The sequence below is a fragment of the Ambystoma mexicanum genome, chromosome 10, assembly GCF_040938575.1.
Source record: "Ambystoma mexicanum isolate Mex_15411 chromosome 10, UKY_AmexF1_1, whole genome shotgun sequence".
Lineage (NCBI taxonomy): Eukaryota > Metazoa > Chordata > Amphibia > Caudata > Ambystomatidae > Ambystoma > Ambystoma mexicanum.
In genome coordinates, this window is record NC_090932.1 from 849,954,358 (window position 1) to 849,970,762 (window position 16,405).

The window sequence follows — 16,405 nt, forward strand, 5'->3', positions numbered from 1 at the left end:
CAATTCTATGCAAGAGTACTTAATTATGCTGCACAAAATCGTATTTAATTAGAGGTAACACAACACCTGTGTTCTTCTAAACACAACTGTAAAAGAACCCCTATTTAAGCAATACATCATTGGCACAGCTTTGCAAATGTCAACCAATATATATTCCAAACCAACAACACTACACATTGGAGGCTGGTTGGTAGCAAATTTGCAGAACGAGCTTTGTAGAATTACGCAGGCATCATAAAGGTATAATGGACACTGGTTAAATACACATATTAAGTTATCACTATTCCAAATATATGTATTAGAGCGAATTAAGGATTTAAATAAAATACCTGGCTCGGATAAAGATCATGAATGAAAAGAGAGCCAGAGCTGAGCTATCTTTGAAAAGCCATTACCTCCTACCCCTGCCCTCTCCCATTGCATGCTCCTGTAGCCTGACTGCTGTTTCAACAAACAATCCAACTATTTGGTGAACTTTTCTCGCAGGTTTGGTTGGATTTCAAGATAGCTCTCTAAGTACCTTAATTTCCAGGGACTGTTGGACTTTATAATAAAGTTCAAGGTTCTCTTGGCCAACGCCTTCTTGCGAAAATGTCATTGGGCCTCACCAGGGGGTTCGCCAATGAGTTGCATAATAGGAATTGATGGGAACAGCACGGCCTAAGCACTACGGGCATCAAAGCAGCGTAACTAATGGCAGGCAGCACCATGGAAACAACACTTTGTTATATGCTTTTAACATATCTGCTTAAGTGGACCTCTCCAAGTACTTTCTGAAGTTTGCCTATCTAAAAAGGAGAAAGCAGCGGCAGTAAGCCAATCACTTTCTCATATAGTCATAATGTCATGTCTCGACAGGGATGGCGGGTTTGGAACCGCTGGCACTATGGTCCGCCATAGCATTTCCCATCACGTTCTTCCCTTTCTACGTATTTACCGGTCTAGTTGTTGCACGCACATGTAACCAGAAGTATTTATTGCACCACTTCCTGGTTGCGGACGCGTTGCAATGTTTCCGGGTTTCCTCCTGTGTTGCCGTCGCTCTCGTTGAGTGTTTTCTTCTCATTTTTTTCCCTCCGTTGCCCTCTGGTTCCTCTCCTTTCTGCTTCGCCCGCTCGCTCCTCCTTCTGTTTCTACCCTCTCTCCCTCTTGTTCCCCCTTTCTTTTCCTTTTTCCTTCTTCCCTTTCTTCCACGCCAGTTTTCCAGTCCTCTGCCTGCCTTTCGCATCCCCTGTTCCGCTCTGGCTCTATCCTGTCAGCCATGTACCAGACCTCAGCCTGCCTTACGGATTACCTTTGCCAAGCCCTGTATACCTTCCTGTCAGCTGTGTACCAGACCTCAGCCTGCTTAACGGATTGCCTTTGCCAAGCCCTATTATACCTTCCTGTCAGCTGTGTACCGGACCTCTGCCTGTTATATTCGGATTGTCTCCGCCACACATCTGAAGCTCTACAGCCGCCATTAAATCTACTTCAGCCTACTTGCGGATTTTCTCATAGTCTTCCATCTGCTTCAAGTTCCAGCCCACTCGAGCCGGTCCGACATTCTCTGGGAGGAAGTATCTCAAGGGGTATTTTGTGCCTTTGGCTTTTTCCCCTAGCGTGACGTTCACGGAGGGTTTACCCCTGTCACACTTTTTTACGGTGGCACGGTGGCATCCTTCCGTGGACGTCCCTTCCGCCATTAAAAAAAAGGAGAGACCCACGAGCCACGAGAAAAGGAAAACCAAGAAGGACGAAGGTGAGGAGTTGGGGGAGGGTGGTGAAACAGAGTCCTCTTGTGAAGAAGAGGATATTACCGACCCTAGTGACACATAAGAAATATTGACGCCCTTGAGGAAGCCCTCTGTCTGTGAAACATGTGGGAAACTCGCGGCTTTCAAAGAAGTGAATGGGGGACACTGAAAGAATGGACCAAGAAGTGGCTTCATCAGAGCTCTCAAGCTGTTCCATTCCAGAAGAGATTAGTGCATTCAGACCTGTTTCTTTCATTGTTTTTTTCTGAATTGCAGTCCAGCATTTATAATGGGCAAAGCAAAACTGCAAATCACACAATGCAAAACAGCAACGGTAAGCTACTGACCGCAGATATGAGGTCTATTTCACAAGTCCTGCAACAATGCATTCTACTCCTCAGAGGGTAGACGTTATCTCAATATTTCACACAGACATGTATATAGTTCCCACCAGCCAGTCTGCAGCATATGATATGTTCTACAAAGCTGGAAAGAATATCTGAATGAAGAAGTGTAACCATATTACATGTTGTGTTGAGTGGCAAAGCTCATTGAATTTTAAACTCAAATGTATTATTTGGAATTGCTTTTTTTATATTGCTTTTTTTATAATGAAAGATGTTTAGGTTTAATATAGCATGCCTCATAAAATGTGCATTGCCCGTGATAACGTGCCCACCACAAACCCACATGTTGCCCTCTACCAAGGAGGGTCTTCTTCGGAGATTGAAGGCACAAAAGAAGCTGTATCTGTATACATTAAAAAAAAGCTTTTTTCACGTAAACAATGGATGGATCCACAGGTGTATTTCCATCTCTTGTTTGAACAAAAATGCAGATGTACGCAATCAGGTGCCCCTTTATACCCTCACGTGCCACTGCATGAATCTGTACCGCTGCGCATGGGTGGTTTTTTCACATCTTTGTGCATTTCCATGGCCAGGGATCAATGGACAAACCAGGACTCGAGGAATAAGGTACAGGCTGGTTTATATTTACAATACAAATTGGTCCAAGACGTGGTATGAATGGAGCAAATGGATAAAGGGGTTCTCGGAGGACTCCATATGGTGCAATTACAGATTGCTTGGGGGCCATAGGCAGTCAGTTCATCCCTCACTTCCATGAGTGTCTGCCTCCAGGTGGTTTACAAACTTCTCGCACAGTTAGTTGGGTTTGGAGCCTACCCGGCAGTTATTTCTTTCCTTGGTTGGGTGTTTCCGGTGTCATAGTTGGGATTATAAGTACTCTTTAGTGGGTCATCCCCGCCTGCCAGATGTGTGGGCCCAGCTCTTCCTTCAGGTGGTGCTAGACCTGAGTCAGGGTACATCAGATCTTCTTGGGTGTACAGGGCCATCTGGGCATGAGCCCCGGAATACTGGCAATCATCTCTACCACAGTCGCGTCCGGCACAGAATGGAATGCTGCTCTTTTGCACTGTGGGCATCCACACAAACCTCTCCTTCAAGCTGCATCAAGTGGTGTTGTGTGTTTGTTACGTTCAGCTCAAGATGGTTTTAGTTTTGGTTGCAATGTTCTTGCAATTCCAAACACTAATAGCAAACAATGTTCTTCCTAGCAGCGTACAGTGCTGATGGTGCATTTAACATGAGGTGGAACCATCATTTCATGGGTGTGGTGGGCAGTTTTCCAACTCTTGGCAGCAATTATACTGTTGCTGGCGGCATTATTGAAATTCTATCAGCAGTGATCATAACCCTGTCCCCAGTATTTGGGCCATGCACTTTAAACAACTTTGGAGTACAATAGTAATCAATCTTGCTTTAATGAAGCTTTTCCCAAAGCTGCAGTTACCACTGCGGCATATTGTGGTATGTAAGCACCTATTACTCAACACCTATTGATTAAAAATAGCCTTTGCATTTGCTCGTATAGTTGAAATGCGGTCCATTGTGCATTTCAGTCAATCGCATGAACCCTGTACTTGTGGTGTTTGTGTTGTTTTTTAACAGTGTGCTCTCCAGGGAGGTTTGGCATAAATTGCGGACAAAGATGTGACTGTGGAGCGGCCAAGTGCGATGCGAAAACCGGCCACTGCTTGTGTCCAGCTGGCAAAACTGGAGCCTCGTGTGAGCAGGGTAAGACCGATGTTAGCTTTTAGATGAACACAGTTTTTTGGTAAAATGTATTGGCCCACTACGAATGTGTAACATGCGTTTATGCATTCACTCATCACAATTGATCGGTCCATTTTTAGATCAACTCGGGTCACTGGCTGCCTTTCAATTTGTTGGCTGAGCCTTTCATAAGTAAAATAAAATGAAATGTGTTTTGTTTATCATTAGATTCCAGAACTATTCTAACATGTATTTGTTAATGTACATGGGCCAAGTGGAATAGTGTGGATTAAGAGAGCCAAGAGTGTATATAGCCACCCTTTGGCATTGCTTGAATGAAGATTAAATGCTGCTGCCCTAGCCTGAGTAAGCATAATCATTTTATTTGGGTCTCTAAAGTTGACACTTGGGGCCGAGTTCACAAAAAAGCACTAAGTCCACGCAACGTATCTTGTGCGAGAAAGAACATCGCTGAGACGAAAAGAATAGCGCTGGGAGCTGATTCACAGAATTAAATGCATGCAGAAACCTGCATCACAGACAATAACGAGTAGCACCCAGAACACCCCGTGCACGCCCCCATCACAAACAGAACAAAGTGGTATCGAACAACCTTTGCACTGGATGCGTGGAAAAAAGTAATGAAGGATTACTTACCAGCAATCGCCATTACTCCCACTCCACTCCTGTGACCAACACGTCCTCATCCCAGCACCCCCATTAGGCTGCACTACAGCTCCCTAACTTTAGGCAACACCCACACACCCCCACTAAACTTTGCCTAGGCCCACCAATGTAAGGCAGCACCCATGCACCCTGACTAAACTGTGCCTTAGCCCCCTAACGTAAGGCAGCACCCACACCGCCCACTAAATTGTGCCTCAGTCCCCTAATGTAAGGTAGCACCCACACACCCCCACTAAACCGTGCCTCTGCCCCCTAACTTAAGGCAGCACCCACATACACCCACTAAACTGCACCTCGGCCTCCTACCTCAAGGCAGCACTCACTCCACAATAAACTACACATTGGCCCCCTAAATGAAAGCCGCAACCGCGTACCCCCACTAAACTATGCCTCTGCCCCCTAGTTTAAGGTAGCACCTACACACCTGCACTAAACTGCTTCTCGGCTCCGTAACTTAAGTCAGCACCCATGTGCCCCCAGTAAACTGCGCCTCAGCTCCCTGACTCAAGGCATCACCCAGAGGTCCTACCTCTTCCCAGTACCCCCACTGAATTTCAACCCAACCCCCTGACTCAAGGCATCTCCCAGAAGTCCTCCCTCTTCCCAGTACCCTCACTGATTTTCAACCCAACCCCCTGACTCAAACAGGCAACCACAAGTTCTCCCTCATCACAGTGCTCCCACTGGTCCTGATCTGTGCACCAATCCCCTAACCTAAGGCAGCACCCACAAGTTTGCCCTCGTCCAAGTACCCCCACTGATCTGTGCCCCAACCCCCTGACTAAAGGCAGCACCCACATGACTGGCCTCGACCAAGCACCCCCACTGATCTGCACCCCTGACTCAAGGCAGCACCCATTAGTATGTCCTCCTCAAGTACTTCAATCTAGAAGGATCCACTAAGGAAACCAGTTGGAAAACATCCTTGGGGGCCAGTTGATGCTCGGTGAGTAGTTGTACATTGATATTAATCAGTTTTTGGCCTGTTTCATGTGCCCCTGTGGAGGGGTTTGTGTGTTTATTTCAATTGTTTTTTGACTAGTCTGCACTATTCTGGTGGGTTTCTCTTGTGTTTCTGTGGCTTCTCACCCTGTTTCTCTGAGATGGCCTTCATCTAGACTTTAGAGTGTGAAGACCTTGGGGTGTAGTCCCTTGTTTGTGTCTGGCTTTCTTCCTGTCCCCACCGCCCCCCTTTCAATTGGTTGGAAAAGTCAGGTGTGTCTCTGCCTTTGTTCCTGGCAGCCATTTCCACTTGCCTTGCAGACTTTTTTCCATGTCTCCGCCTCACCTGTGTGACCTCTCCCCTGCCCCTTGTTCATGATTGGCTGTTTCCCTCCAGGAGGTAGGCTCCTAACCACACCCCCTTGGGCAACCCACTGTCTGTGCAACTCCTTCAGCTAAGTGCCCCAAGGCAAAGGGCAGCTCCCAAAGAAGTGGCTCCAGACCGTGTTTGCCCTTGTTCACCAGAGAAGCCAGCAACCAGTCGTCAACCAGCAGTGACTGACAAGATAAGTGTGGGCTGGGTGGGGAGTACAGCAATCACTCTATTCCAAAAAGCCCTGCCTCTCATATTACCTACACAACATAAGCATACCAAAATCAGCCAGCTAGTAAAGTATACCCCTTCACTGTTGTATAACAAACGCTCAGTGGTGTTATTCACTGTTGTGTCCCATACTTGGGTGTTCTCCATCTATTCAGATACCTCACATCTAGGTGTTTGCACTTCTGCTGTGCTTCCAATTTAGAGATTCACATTCTGTCCTGGTGAACTTTAGCCATGCGTCACACTCGGATAGAAGAATTGTGAAGATTAGCATTGCGTCACTTCTAGCCAACTGTAATACTAGGCTGCTTCGCATTTAGACAGAATTGTGAAGATTAGCATTGCGTCACAACTAAACAACTGTAATACTAGATTGCGTCACATTTAGACAGAATTGTGAAGATTAGCATTGAGTCACATCTAGACAGAATTGTGAAGACTAGCATTGCCTCACGTCTAGACAGATTTGTGAAGGTTCCATTGCATCACATCCAGACAACTGTAATACTAGCTTGCGTCACACCTAGACAGAATTGTGAAGATCACCATTGTGTCGCATCCAGACAACTGTAATACTAACTTGTGTCACATCTTGTCAGAATTATGAAGATTAGCATTGCATCACATCCAGACAACTGAATGAATAGCTTGCGTCACATCTAGACAGAATTGCATTGCGTCACATACAGACCACTGTAATACTAACTCTGGAAGGTGAGGCTGCCTCCTCTGGAGTGGTACATTTAAAGCCTCTTGCTGAGACTGTGTTGTACTTGTGCTACATTGTTGTTGTGCTTTTATCCCTCAATTGCTATTACAGACAACTACGATTTTAATATTGCCGATCCTCTCCGAGGATCCATCTTTGCTTTCTCGCATTCTTGCAAGGCCTCTCTTGTTGTTCAGTGTGGTGTGTCCCTCGTTAAAAAAATTGCCAGAGAGAAATGCTTGCGCACTACTGGGAGGTTAGGCTGCCTCCTCTGCAGCGGTCATTTTAAAGCCTCTTGCCGAGACTGTGTTGTACTTGTGGTTATGATTCTTGTGAGTCTTCTCTTGTTGTTCAAGAGGGCGTGTCCCTCACTTTGCTTCTTTCTCTCTGGCATAAATGTGTCAGAGAGAATGCCCGCGCAGCGGACAGGTGCAGCGGGTGCACCTTCAGCACACCAAAGGTACACTTAAGGCAAGCCCGTTTTTGCCCATCCGTACTTTGGCCGGGCCATGGGCGCTGCCTTTAGATGGTTCTACCCTCGCTTTGTTGAGCATATTGCAGGTGGATCTTATTGGCTTAGCTCCAGCAGCCACTATTTTTCCATTACACTTTGATAGAATGCCTGCTCATCATGTCAGTCTTGACTAATGACTCGAAGTCTGCTGTGAACAGTCTCTTGTTTAATGTGCGCTCCTTGGCAGCGCATGCTCAGGACTGTTAACATTTGCTGGAAGTCTATCGGCCAGATTTCTATTTATTTCTGAAACCTGGCTGGGTCTGTACTCTGAATCAGTTGTGATCCAAATCCTTCCCCCAACTATGACTTGCGATGTGACCGTAGTTCGCCATGCGTGGGTGGTGGGGTTGCTGTAATTTTTAATTCTGCTTTTAAAGTTCTGCCTATCAAATTTGAACATGTATTAAATATGGATGGGATACGTATTCATATCCCACTCTCGGCTACCAACACTTTATTCGTTCTTTTTATATACCGCCCTCTAGGCTATGACCACAAGTTCTGTGATGAGTTTCATGGTCCCGTTGCCACACTGCATCAGAAATACTTCAACCTGATTAGTGTTGGTGATTTTAATCTTCCTATTAATAAGTCCTCCTGTCATTTAGCCAGTCAATATGTGGCTGCTCTGTCTGATCTGGGTCTTCTCCAGTTAGTTACTTACCCTACACATTAACTGAGGAATAATTTGGACCGTGTCTTTGCTTCTCCTGCAGCTTTATCTGTTTTCCCTGCATTTCCTATCATCTGGTCAGACCATTTGGTGATCCCCTTCTACATGGCGGCTTCTCTTCCTCCTCGCCCCGGGCAGTTTATCCTAAAGCGCTGTTGACAGTCGGTCCCTTATCAGAATCTATCTTCTGATTCTTAGGGTCTGCATTAATGTCCCTCTTGTACACTTGCGACAGTCTCTCAGACGTTTGTCAGCGGCAGATACACTTGCTCCCTGTAAGCGATGTCCTGTGAAGTCTTGTCACTCTGAACCTTGGTCCGCAGCAGAGCATAAAACCCTTAATCTCGACCGCAGGCAGGCAGAAAGAAAATGGAGAAAGGCCGTCTTGCCTACTGACAGGGTTCTTTATCGTCTTGCTACCGCTAAATATCAAAAAGCTTATGTCGTAGCGAAGCAAACACATTTCAGCACCAAGATTGAACAGGACATTAACCAGATTCAAGTCTTATTCGGGGTTGTTCAATCTTTAACTGTGCAAGCTAAATCCCAGCCTGCTATCCTTCCCTCTCAGGAACTTTGTGACTCTCTATCGTCTTTCTTTGATGATAAGATAGCCACTATTCGTAAAGCTATGTGTTGTATCCTGCATATGTATGAATGAGGTCTGAATCTGTGTAAGTGCTGTGATGGAATGCTAGTGGAGCTTGGAGTGTTGGGGCACCTGGGGATTCCAGAGGAGACGGTTAAGGACTTGGAGCTGGGCAGGGAACCAGGGAAGAAGCTACTAGTGATCTCTCTCTCCTAACTTCTACACTAAACCTGTAACTAAGACAATAAAGCGTACTTCCTATTTTCTACATACCTGAGTCAGCCTGGTTCCTGCTCCTTGTTAATACTGGCTCGGGGTAGATCCTGCAGGAGGCAGGATACATCATTTGGCGACGAGGATGTTAGCGAAGTGAACTTTGGAGAAAGCTGGGAGAGTGAAAGTTTGCTGGAGAAATGCCCATTACCAGCATCAAGCAGCGTCGAAATTGGTGAGCTGGTAGAATTTAAGGTGGAGTTGGTGCCATTGAGGAAAACGGCTGGCTGTGGCATCAGGACAGACGAGGAGCTTGTGAGCCCACCCATGGGACATAAAGAATAGCCAAGAGCCGTGCCCAAGCAACATGAAGGAGACTCAAGTGCCAGGAAGAGATTGCCAGAAACTGCCAAAACTGAACTGTGCATTAAATAGAGCTGAGCGCCGTCGCGCTCATGCAGAGAAGAGGATTCTGGGACTTGCAGTCCAACGCCAGGATATCGTGAGTGGAATCAAAAAAATAAATAAATAAATAAATAATAATAATGTTTTGGGCAGTCCAGGAGGGTCGTATGGGGTCCTGGTTGGCGCGCACCCAGTTGAACCCCTGCGTTCCAGCTCTGCTGGCGAAGCTCCGGAGCCTGCGATGTGAAGAAGGCCGCTTTTGAGGAAAGGCCTTCAAAACGTGTGCAAACGTGATGACGTTTGCGGAATTGAAGAGCATCTGCTTCTATATGGAATGTTGGAGTGAATAAATTAAGCCGGCAGCGGCTGCTCGAAGACACGTATTATGGACTGCACTAGTACAGAACATTCAAAAACAAGCTACGGATTGCAGTTGTGGTGTTTAGTTTTGTGCGGATTATCTAATTATGGCAGCACTGAACGGAGGATTTCTCCAGGGTCTATCAAGGTGCTGACAAGTGGATGTTACGAGCTTCCCAAATGGAGAGTGAGGTACTTTTGTATATGTGACCGCAGAGTTACGCCGCACGAGCAAAGGAGTTGCATATTATTGTAGTGACACCAATACTGAGCCACGGGTTGGTCTCAGTATTCTGACACCTGCGGTCGAATTTCTGTTTCTGCAGCATTGTGGAGGCAGCATTTGATATGTGGAGCAACAAGTGTAATGTTTTGTTTAAACTGACACGTTTAATTCTGGGAATATTTCAGTATAAAATGAACATTTGATGCTGAAATACAAATTATGCATTTCAAGGTATTTTGTGGGGTTGTTGCTGAACACTGGCATTGTGTTTGAGTTTATGGATTATTGGAGATGAATGATGTGACATGCATGGGCTGTTAAGTACAGTGTGAGTTTATAGGCACTGTATAAAGGAAATGTACGATTTGCCCTGTTTTAGATAGGCACAATTGGAGATATTGTGAAGCAAAATTTTCTTTTCATAGTGATGAGATTTTTCTTTTGTTGCAGAGGACTTTGGTAACACAAATAGGCACTTTAACGGAAATTGAAGCACTATACACACAATTTTTGAAGTATTTATGTAGAATTGCTCGAATTATTGTAGAATTGCACATTATATGTTGTTGGGGTATCATGATAATTTTATACTTAATGAGAGGTACAATTTGAAAAAGGCAAATTTTAGGAAATGCAAATTTTAGAAATGCAATATTTATGTGTGTGTATTACATATTTTGAAGTTATGGTATGAATGTGAATTGAAGCTTGTGTAAGTATGTGCAAGTGGAGTATAGGAAGTGACGCAATGGTGCGCACAGGAGGCAGCTGGTCCTGCAGCAGTGTATTTGTGTGTGGTAATCGCGTATGTGTAGTAGGTGTGCGTGCTTGAAGTGCACGTGCATATAGTTGCACATTGTTTCGAGTTGTTTTGTTGACGTGTGTGGGTATGCACGTTCGTAGTGGAGTAATTGCGAAATATGACGGAGTATTTAGTTGCATGCATGCAAAAAGGGGTTAGGCTTATACACTTTGGCCAGGTGTATTTTGCAGTTGTACTAAAACCTTCAGGAGTAACCCCAAGGAGTTTGGACACAGTAGAGTGTTCCATTATTGGATACCTAAGGGCACGGGGCCCGTTTTCTTTTCTTTAGGTTGTAGTGGAGTTCAACGCAGTTGTGCGTAAAAGGAGGGGAAACGAGATTTTTTTTTCTCTAGTAGTGTATGTTTACATAATCGGGGCTACACTAGTTTGTCTGCGTTGTAGGTAACCGCACGGCAAGATGCTTCCTTTTGTTGAGTTTAGGGTTTGCCCTAGTTAGTTCTGTGATGCCAGGCGGTGCAATTGAGAGGAGGATATTTGTTGTTTTTGCACGCCAGTTTGCAAGTGGTATTTAATAGTAGTGGAGGGCACACAGTGTTTAGCCAGTATTTATGTAGTATTGAAGTTGTGGACTGTACACTGGCATGGGTTACTGGATTTAATTTCAGTTTGAATTACACTTTTTCAATATATTTTCAGAGTTTTCAGGTCACACCATTTGATTTTTCATCCCAGTGGTGTGTCGGAGCAAAATGTGCAAAATTTTGAAATTGCACTACACTACTTTTTTTTTTTCTGGTAGTGTTAAAATTTTTACATCTGAATTTTGGGTTTGGCAAAGGTGAATGTGCAATGCACTACTATTTTTGTCATCTGGTAGTAAGTGCAGGTTAACATTTTTTCATAGCTTTTGCTATGCAGTTTTTAAGCCACAAATTTCTTCCTCTTGTGGTTGTGTTTTCTGTGATCTTTGTTGTATGTCTCTTTCCTAGGTTTTTCATTCCTTTTTCATGTTTTCTTTAGGGGAGGAGGATGAGGCATGGTTGTTGGGATATTTGTTAGAGTGCATGGAATCTTTGTTGGCATGTTTAGTACTATTCTGTTTTGGCCATTGTGTAAGTTTTCTAGATTCGTGGCTACACTATTTTTGGCAGGTTAGTAGCCTCTTTGGGGGCGTTTTTGTATTGTGCTCAGGTGTGGCAGACCTGAGGCCAGGAGTGGCAGTCTTGGCGGAAGGTGTTTAGTTTAGGAGGGTCGATGTCTGTAGTTTTGTTTTGTTTGTCCATGTGGCAAGGTAGTGCTTGGTGGTGGCGGCACTGAGACCCTGGTGTGGCAGGCCAGGGTGGAAGGAGTAGTAGAAATGTTGTGGTTGTTAGTCCTAGCATGGTTGTGAGTTTGTGTGTTTTCTTTTGATTGAAAAAGGGGGGGGATGTGTTGTATCCTGCATATGTATGAATGAGGTCTGAATCTGTGTAAGTGCTGTGATGGAATGCTAGTGGAGCTTGGAGTGTTGGGGCACCTGGGGATTCCAGAGGAGACGGTTAAGGACTTGGAGCTGGGCAGGGAACCAGGGAAGAAGCTACTGATGATCTCTCTCTCCTAACTTCTATACTGAACCTGTAACCAAGACAATAAAGCGTATTTCCTATTTTCTACATATCTGAGTCAGCCTGGTTCCTGCTCCTTGTTAATACTGGCTCGGGGTAGATCCTGCAGGAGGCAGGATACATCACTATGTGTGTGTCCTGCCCTCAAGACATGCGGCCCTTTAGCCCACCCACACCCCTGGATACGGCAACTGATCTCTGGTCCTCCTTTCCGATGTTTTCAGATAAGGAGGTTCTGGCAGCAACAAAAAATTTAAAATCGGCTTGTGTTTAACAATCTGATTGTCCCTCGCCGGGTACTAATTACTGTTCTTAACACGTCAATACCTCCCCTTTTTCTTATTAAAACAAACACTTCAAACCCATGACATGAAATGTGTGCGTGAGAGAGAGAGAACAGCAACAAGAACGAGAACAGCCCACCTGCTGGAATGTGGAATGTCAAAAAGCCCGTCCTCACCTTTGTCTCATTTTTAATGACACTTGAATCAGGCACATGGTTAATGAAGTGGGTTAGGAAATGTCACAGACGTACAGCACATTAGAAACATTATGCTAATAAGACCCATACGACGGAAGGTAAGTTTTACTACCTACCCAGCTGAAGCCCACGAAAAACTTTGAGATACAGCGCTGGCTTTAACCGAGAATGGCTATTCGTGTTTACCCAAGAGGATTGTATCCCAAAACCAAAGGTTCAGTCTAAGCAAAGAGATTTGACGTACAAACGCCTTTACATACGTCCACAGCAGTAACACAGCCTGTGGAGCAAGTCCCAATACATTCAAATGCCTAGCTAAGGCTAGGGATGTTTTCGCAGTGCACCCTTCAACCCTATCCACCTCTTGTGGCAAGTGGCTTTGTCAACTATTGTATTACACCCTGCACTGCCCCAGGTACAAACATAATCAGGAATAGCTTGTACCACAGTCCTCCATGTCCTGGTTTTCAGCAGCAGGACAATTGCAAACACACCTGCAAGACCAACAACCTTAGCAATCAGAACACTGGATGTTTTGTTCCTTCCTAATGGCGGAGATCCATAAGCATAACCTTCAATTTCAGATTGATGTATGCATGTGGTGCTTTATCTCTACCACATTGCACTCAGGGAGACTCACTTTAGAGTGCATGTGCAGGGTGTGAAACAAAGAGGGAGGGAGAGGTAGGGATGAAATCGGCAGCTGGGGCTTGTAAATGGGGGGGGGATTGCGAGTGCAACAACTGTCACAGATGGAGCATTAATCACTCCCACTCTAAATGTTGTGTGGGCTTATGGTGGTCCAACACTCTCAAAAATATTGTCGAACCAGCTAACCCATGCATCTGCAACCCTGGTTAGTGCTATAGAATGTTGACCCCTACTGTCTAAAACTGTCTTGTGCTCGGGGTGATGATCATCAATAATCTGGTTATCTAGACTCCTTTAGGGACTTCTTGCAGAAAGCTGTAGTTTTCTACAGCATTAGGAATTGTGCCGTACAAATAACAAGTTTGATTCATGCTCTCTGTCTAACACACTCCCTCTCACCTATACCTTTTCTACTCTTTCCCCTTATCCCCTTCACCTTCCTCCTACCACCATTATCCTATCCCTTCAATGTTCTTACTCCTTCAAGGTCTTGCCTCCACCCTTTTTAAGCTTACTCCTCCCTCCAATACTCTATTGCTCCCTTCTCTGCTCTTCTACTCCCCTCCTCCACACTACTACTCTCTCCTCCAGACTACTATTCCCTACTCCACACTACTTCTCCATCCATCACATTATTACATCCTCCACACCACTTGCACCACACTTCCGTCCTCCTCACTGCTTGCTACTCAGTAACCCTCCTTTCGCTCAGTATGTATTTACTTCTCAATCAACCCTTGCGCTTCCCTTTCTAAATACCTGCCAGAAAAACATGTACATTCGCACTGCAGTATCACTTCCGCACTCTATGCAATACCTCACCTGCACCACAATATGCCTCCACTGTTCGCTTCTTCCTCCCTCCTGCTGGTCTTTTGGTCGATCTCCACTAACACTGCTGACCGTACGTGAGTAACCCAAACTTCCTGCATTCTGGTCCCTGTATTTATGTTTCCCCTGTATAGGATTGGTCCCCTTTCCCTAACCAATCTAATCTGGCCTTTTCCTCCCATGGTCTGTATGTATAGTACAAAGTCTTAAATAGGGGGCCTCTCCCTACCCACTTTCTCCACGCAGGCTCGCCTCGTAACATGGATTGCAGCCTCGGAGGTAAGAGTTCATGTCCCAGGCTTTGGTCTCTCCTGGTCTCTCCTGGTCTCCCTGCAAGTTCTTTGGAGAAGGGTGGTAATGGTTCTCCTTTAGGTCACTGATGGTCAAGGGGGCTCCACCATGATGTGAAAGCTGGCTGTGATTGCTCAGCAGCCATCCAAGTTCCCTGGGTCTGTCACGCACTGTAGCCACTTCTGTGTGCAGATTTATCCGTCTTGGCTGCGGCACATCACAGCCTCCGGTAGCAACTTCCCTACTTTGTTCTCTCGCTCCTAGTCTTGCTATGCTGCAGTCTCTGGTATCAGTCTAGTGATACGTCTCTCTCTCTCTCTCTCTCTCTCTCTCTCTCTTGTTGGACTTTTCACCAGTTTGCCGATCATTCAGGTTTCTCTTCTATTTTTGACATTCTAAAAGCAACAGAAAAACACTGGCATGGTTCTGTTCTTTGAGGCAAGGTTGGAGATACCAGCGGTCAGCACAGGCACAATGGATGGGGGAGGAATTGGACCTTCTCAGCTGCCACTGTGCACATCAGGGGTAGGACTGTCCCTGGAGCTCTCCCTGGTAGTCCTCCCGCCCCCGGCTGAGAGGGGAACCCATCCCCTCTTGACAAGCCCTGGTAACTGGCCTTGCCACACAAGCTTGAAGGCTGTAGTCCAGTAGCATAGGTAAAAAGTCTGCTTGGGTAGATAACCGCTCAAATGCTGAGATCACAACCAGGTTTGATCTAATGTAGTATACTGTATAAATGTTGAATGAGGTTAGTAAAATAGAACAAAAGTACATCTGCACCAGCTGAAGCGGACTGAGCCAAGTAGGGCAAAATGGCAGGGGGAAAGGAGGCAGAGGAATAAAGATCCAAATGCAATGTGGAGTGGCAGGAGAGGATGGTTGGTGTTTGTGAGGGGCAGTAGTTTGAAACGGCATCCCGGGGGTGCCCCCCACTTATAATAATGCCACAAGCAATGCCAGTGACTAAAAGGAATACATCTTCAGAAAAAGAGAGACGGTTCACTCCAGGTGGCAGGAGGCCGTTCTGTTTTCAGCTCGAGAAAGATATTTATGCGTTTCATTTGCCGAAGTTATTTCAAGTAAGGAACCCGTTTATTTGCTAATATCCCATATGGACTATTAACGGTGTGCGAGCAGTTGTCGTCGATATTCTTGGCACAATGTTTAATTACTAGTCCTTTGTCTTCATGGAATAACGATGTAAAATGGCAAATGAGCTATGGAACAGTATAGTTTACAATCTATCATTTAATAACGGTAATGTCACATACAACCATACCATACCATACTCACTCACATGCACCCCCACATTCACTTAAACCGGCAAAATCTCCAGACACACACAACACACACTGTGTAATTACTACATGCTCACACATACACGTACACATGTTTTCAGTTTAACTTTCGGTGCAACAATTGTGTTCTCGGTCGGTCATCTTGGAAGCAAAACGGAAATAGACAAAGGCAGCATGTGTGGTGACGCGGGCTGTCAAAAAGCAAACATCAAACTGTGGGTGCCTCACAAGAAGAAGGCAAGTTCAGAGGTGCATATGAGTAGGGTGGGCTGAAAGTACTCTGTGAGCGGGTGAGAAGTATTCCAAGATCAGGGAGGGTTGCGATCATTCCATCAGTGGTGAGGGCACTATGACTTCTGACTTTGCCATAACTATGGAGGAGGAGGAGCAGGAGGAGGATGAGCAGAAGGAGGAGGAGGAGGAGGAGGTGGTGGTGGTGGAGCAAGAGGAGGTGGAGGAGGTGAAGGAGGAGGAGGAGGAGAAGGAGGAGGAGGAGTAGGAAGAGAAGGAGGATGAGGAGAAGGAGGATGGGAGGAGGAGGAGGAGGTGGTGGTGGTGGAGCAAGAGGAGATGGAGGAGGTGAAGGAGGAGGAGGAAGTGGAGGAGGTGAAGGAGGAGGAGGGAGGAGGAGGAGGAGAAGGAGGAGGAGGAGGATGGGAGGAGGAGGAGGAGGAGGAGGAGGAGGAGGAGACCACGGAACTGACAACTTCACCCAGTGTTATGGCTTTCAGCAGCACTGTTCAC

At 45.8% G+C, this 16,405-nt stretch overlaps 1 protein-coding gene across 6 annotated transcripts in view; it reads left to right on the forward strand.

Annotated features, from left to right (window-relative positions):
* LOC138491794 (multiple epidermal growth factor-like domains protein 6) overlaps positions 1–16,405 on the forward strand; it is a 1,495,213-nt gene that overhangs the window by 1,110,714 nt on the left and 368,094 nt on the right. For 5 of the 6 annotated variants that reach the window (XM_069618507.1, XM_069618508.1, XM_069618505.1 and 2 more), the window contains exon 19: positions 3,710–3,835. The exons of the other annotated variant lie outside the window; for it this stretch is intronic. In XM_069618507.1, the coding sequence (XP_069474608.1) occupies positions 3,710–3,835 (126 nt within the window). The remainder of the gene's footprint in view (positions 1–3,709; positions 3,836–16,405) is intronic. 6 annotated transcript variants of the gene reach the window in all.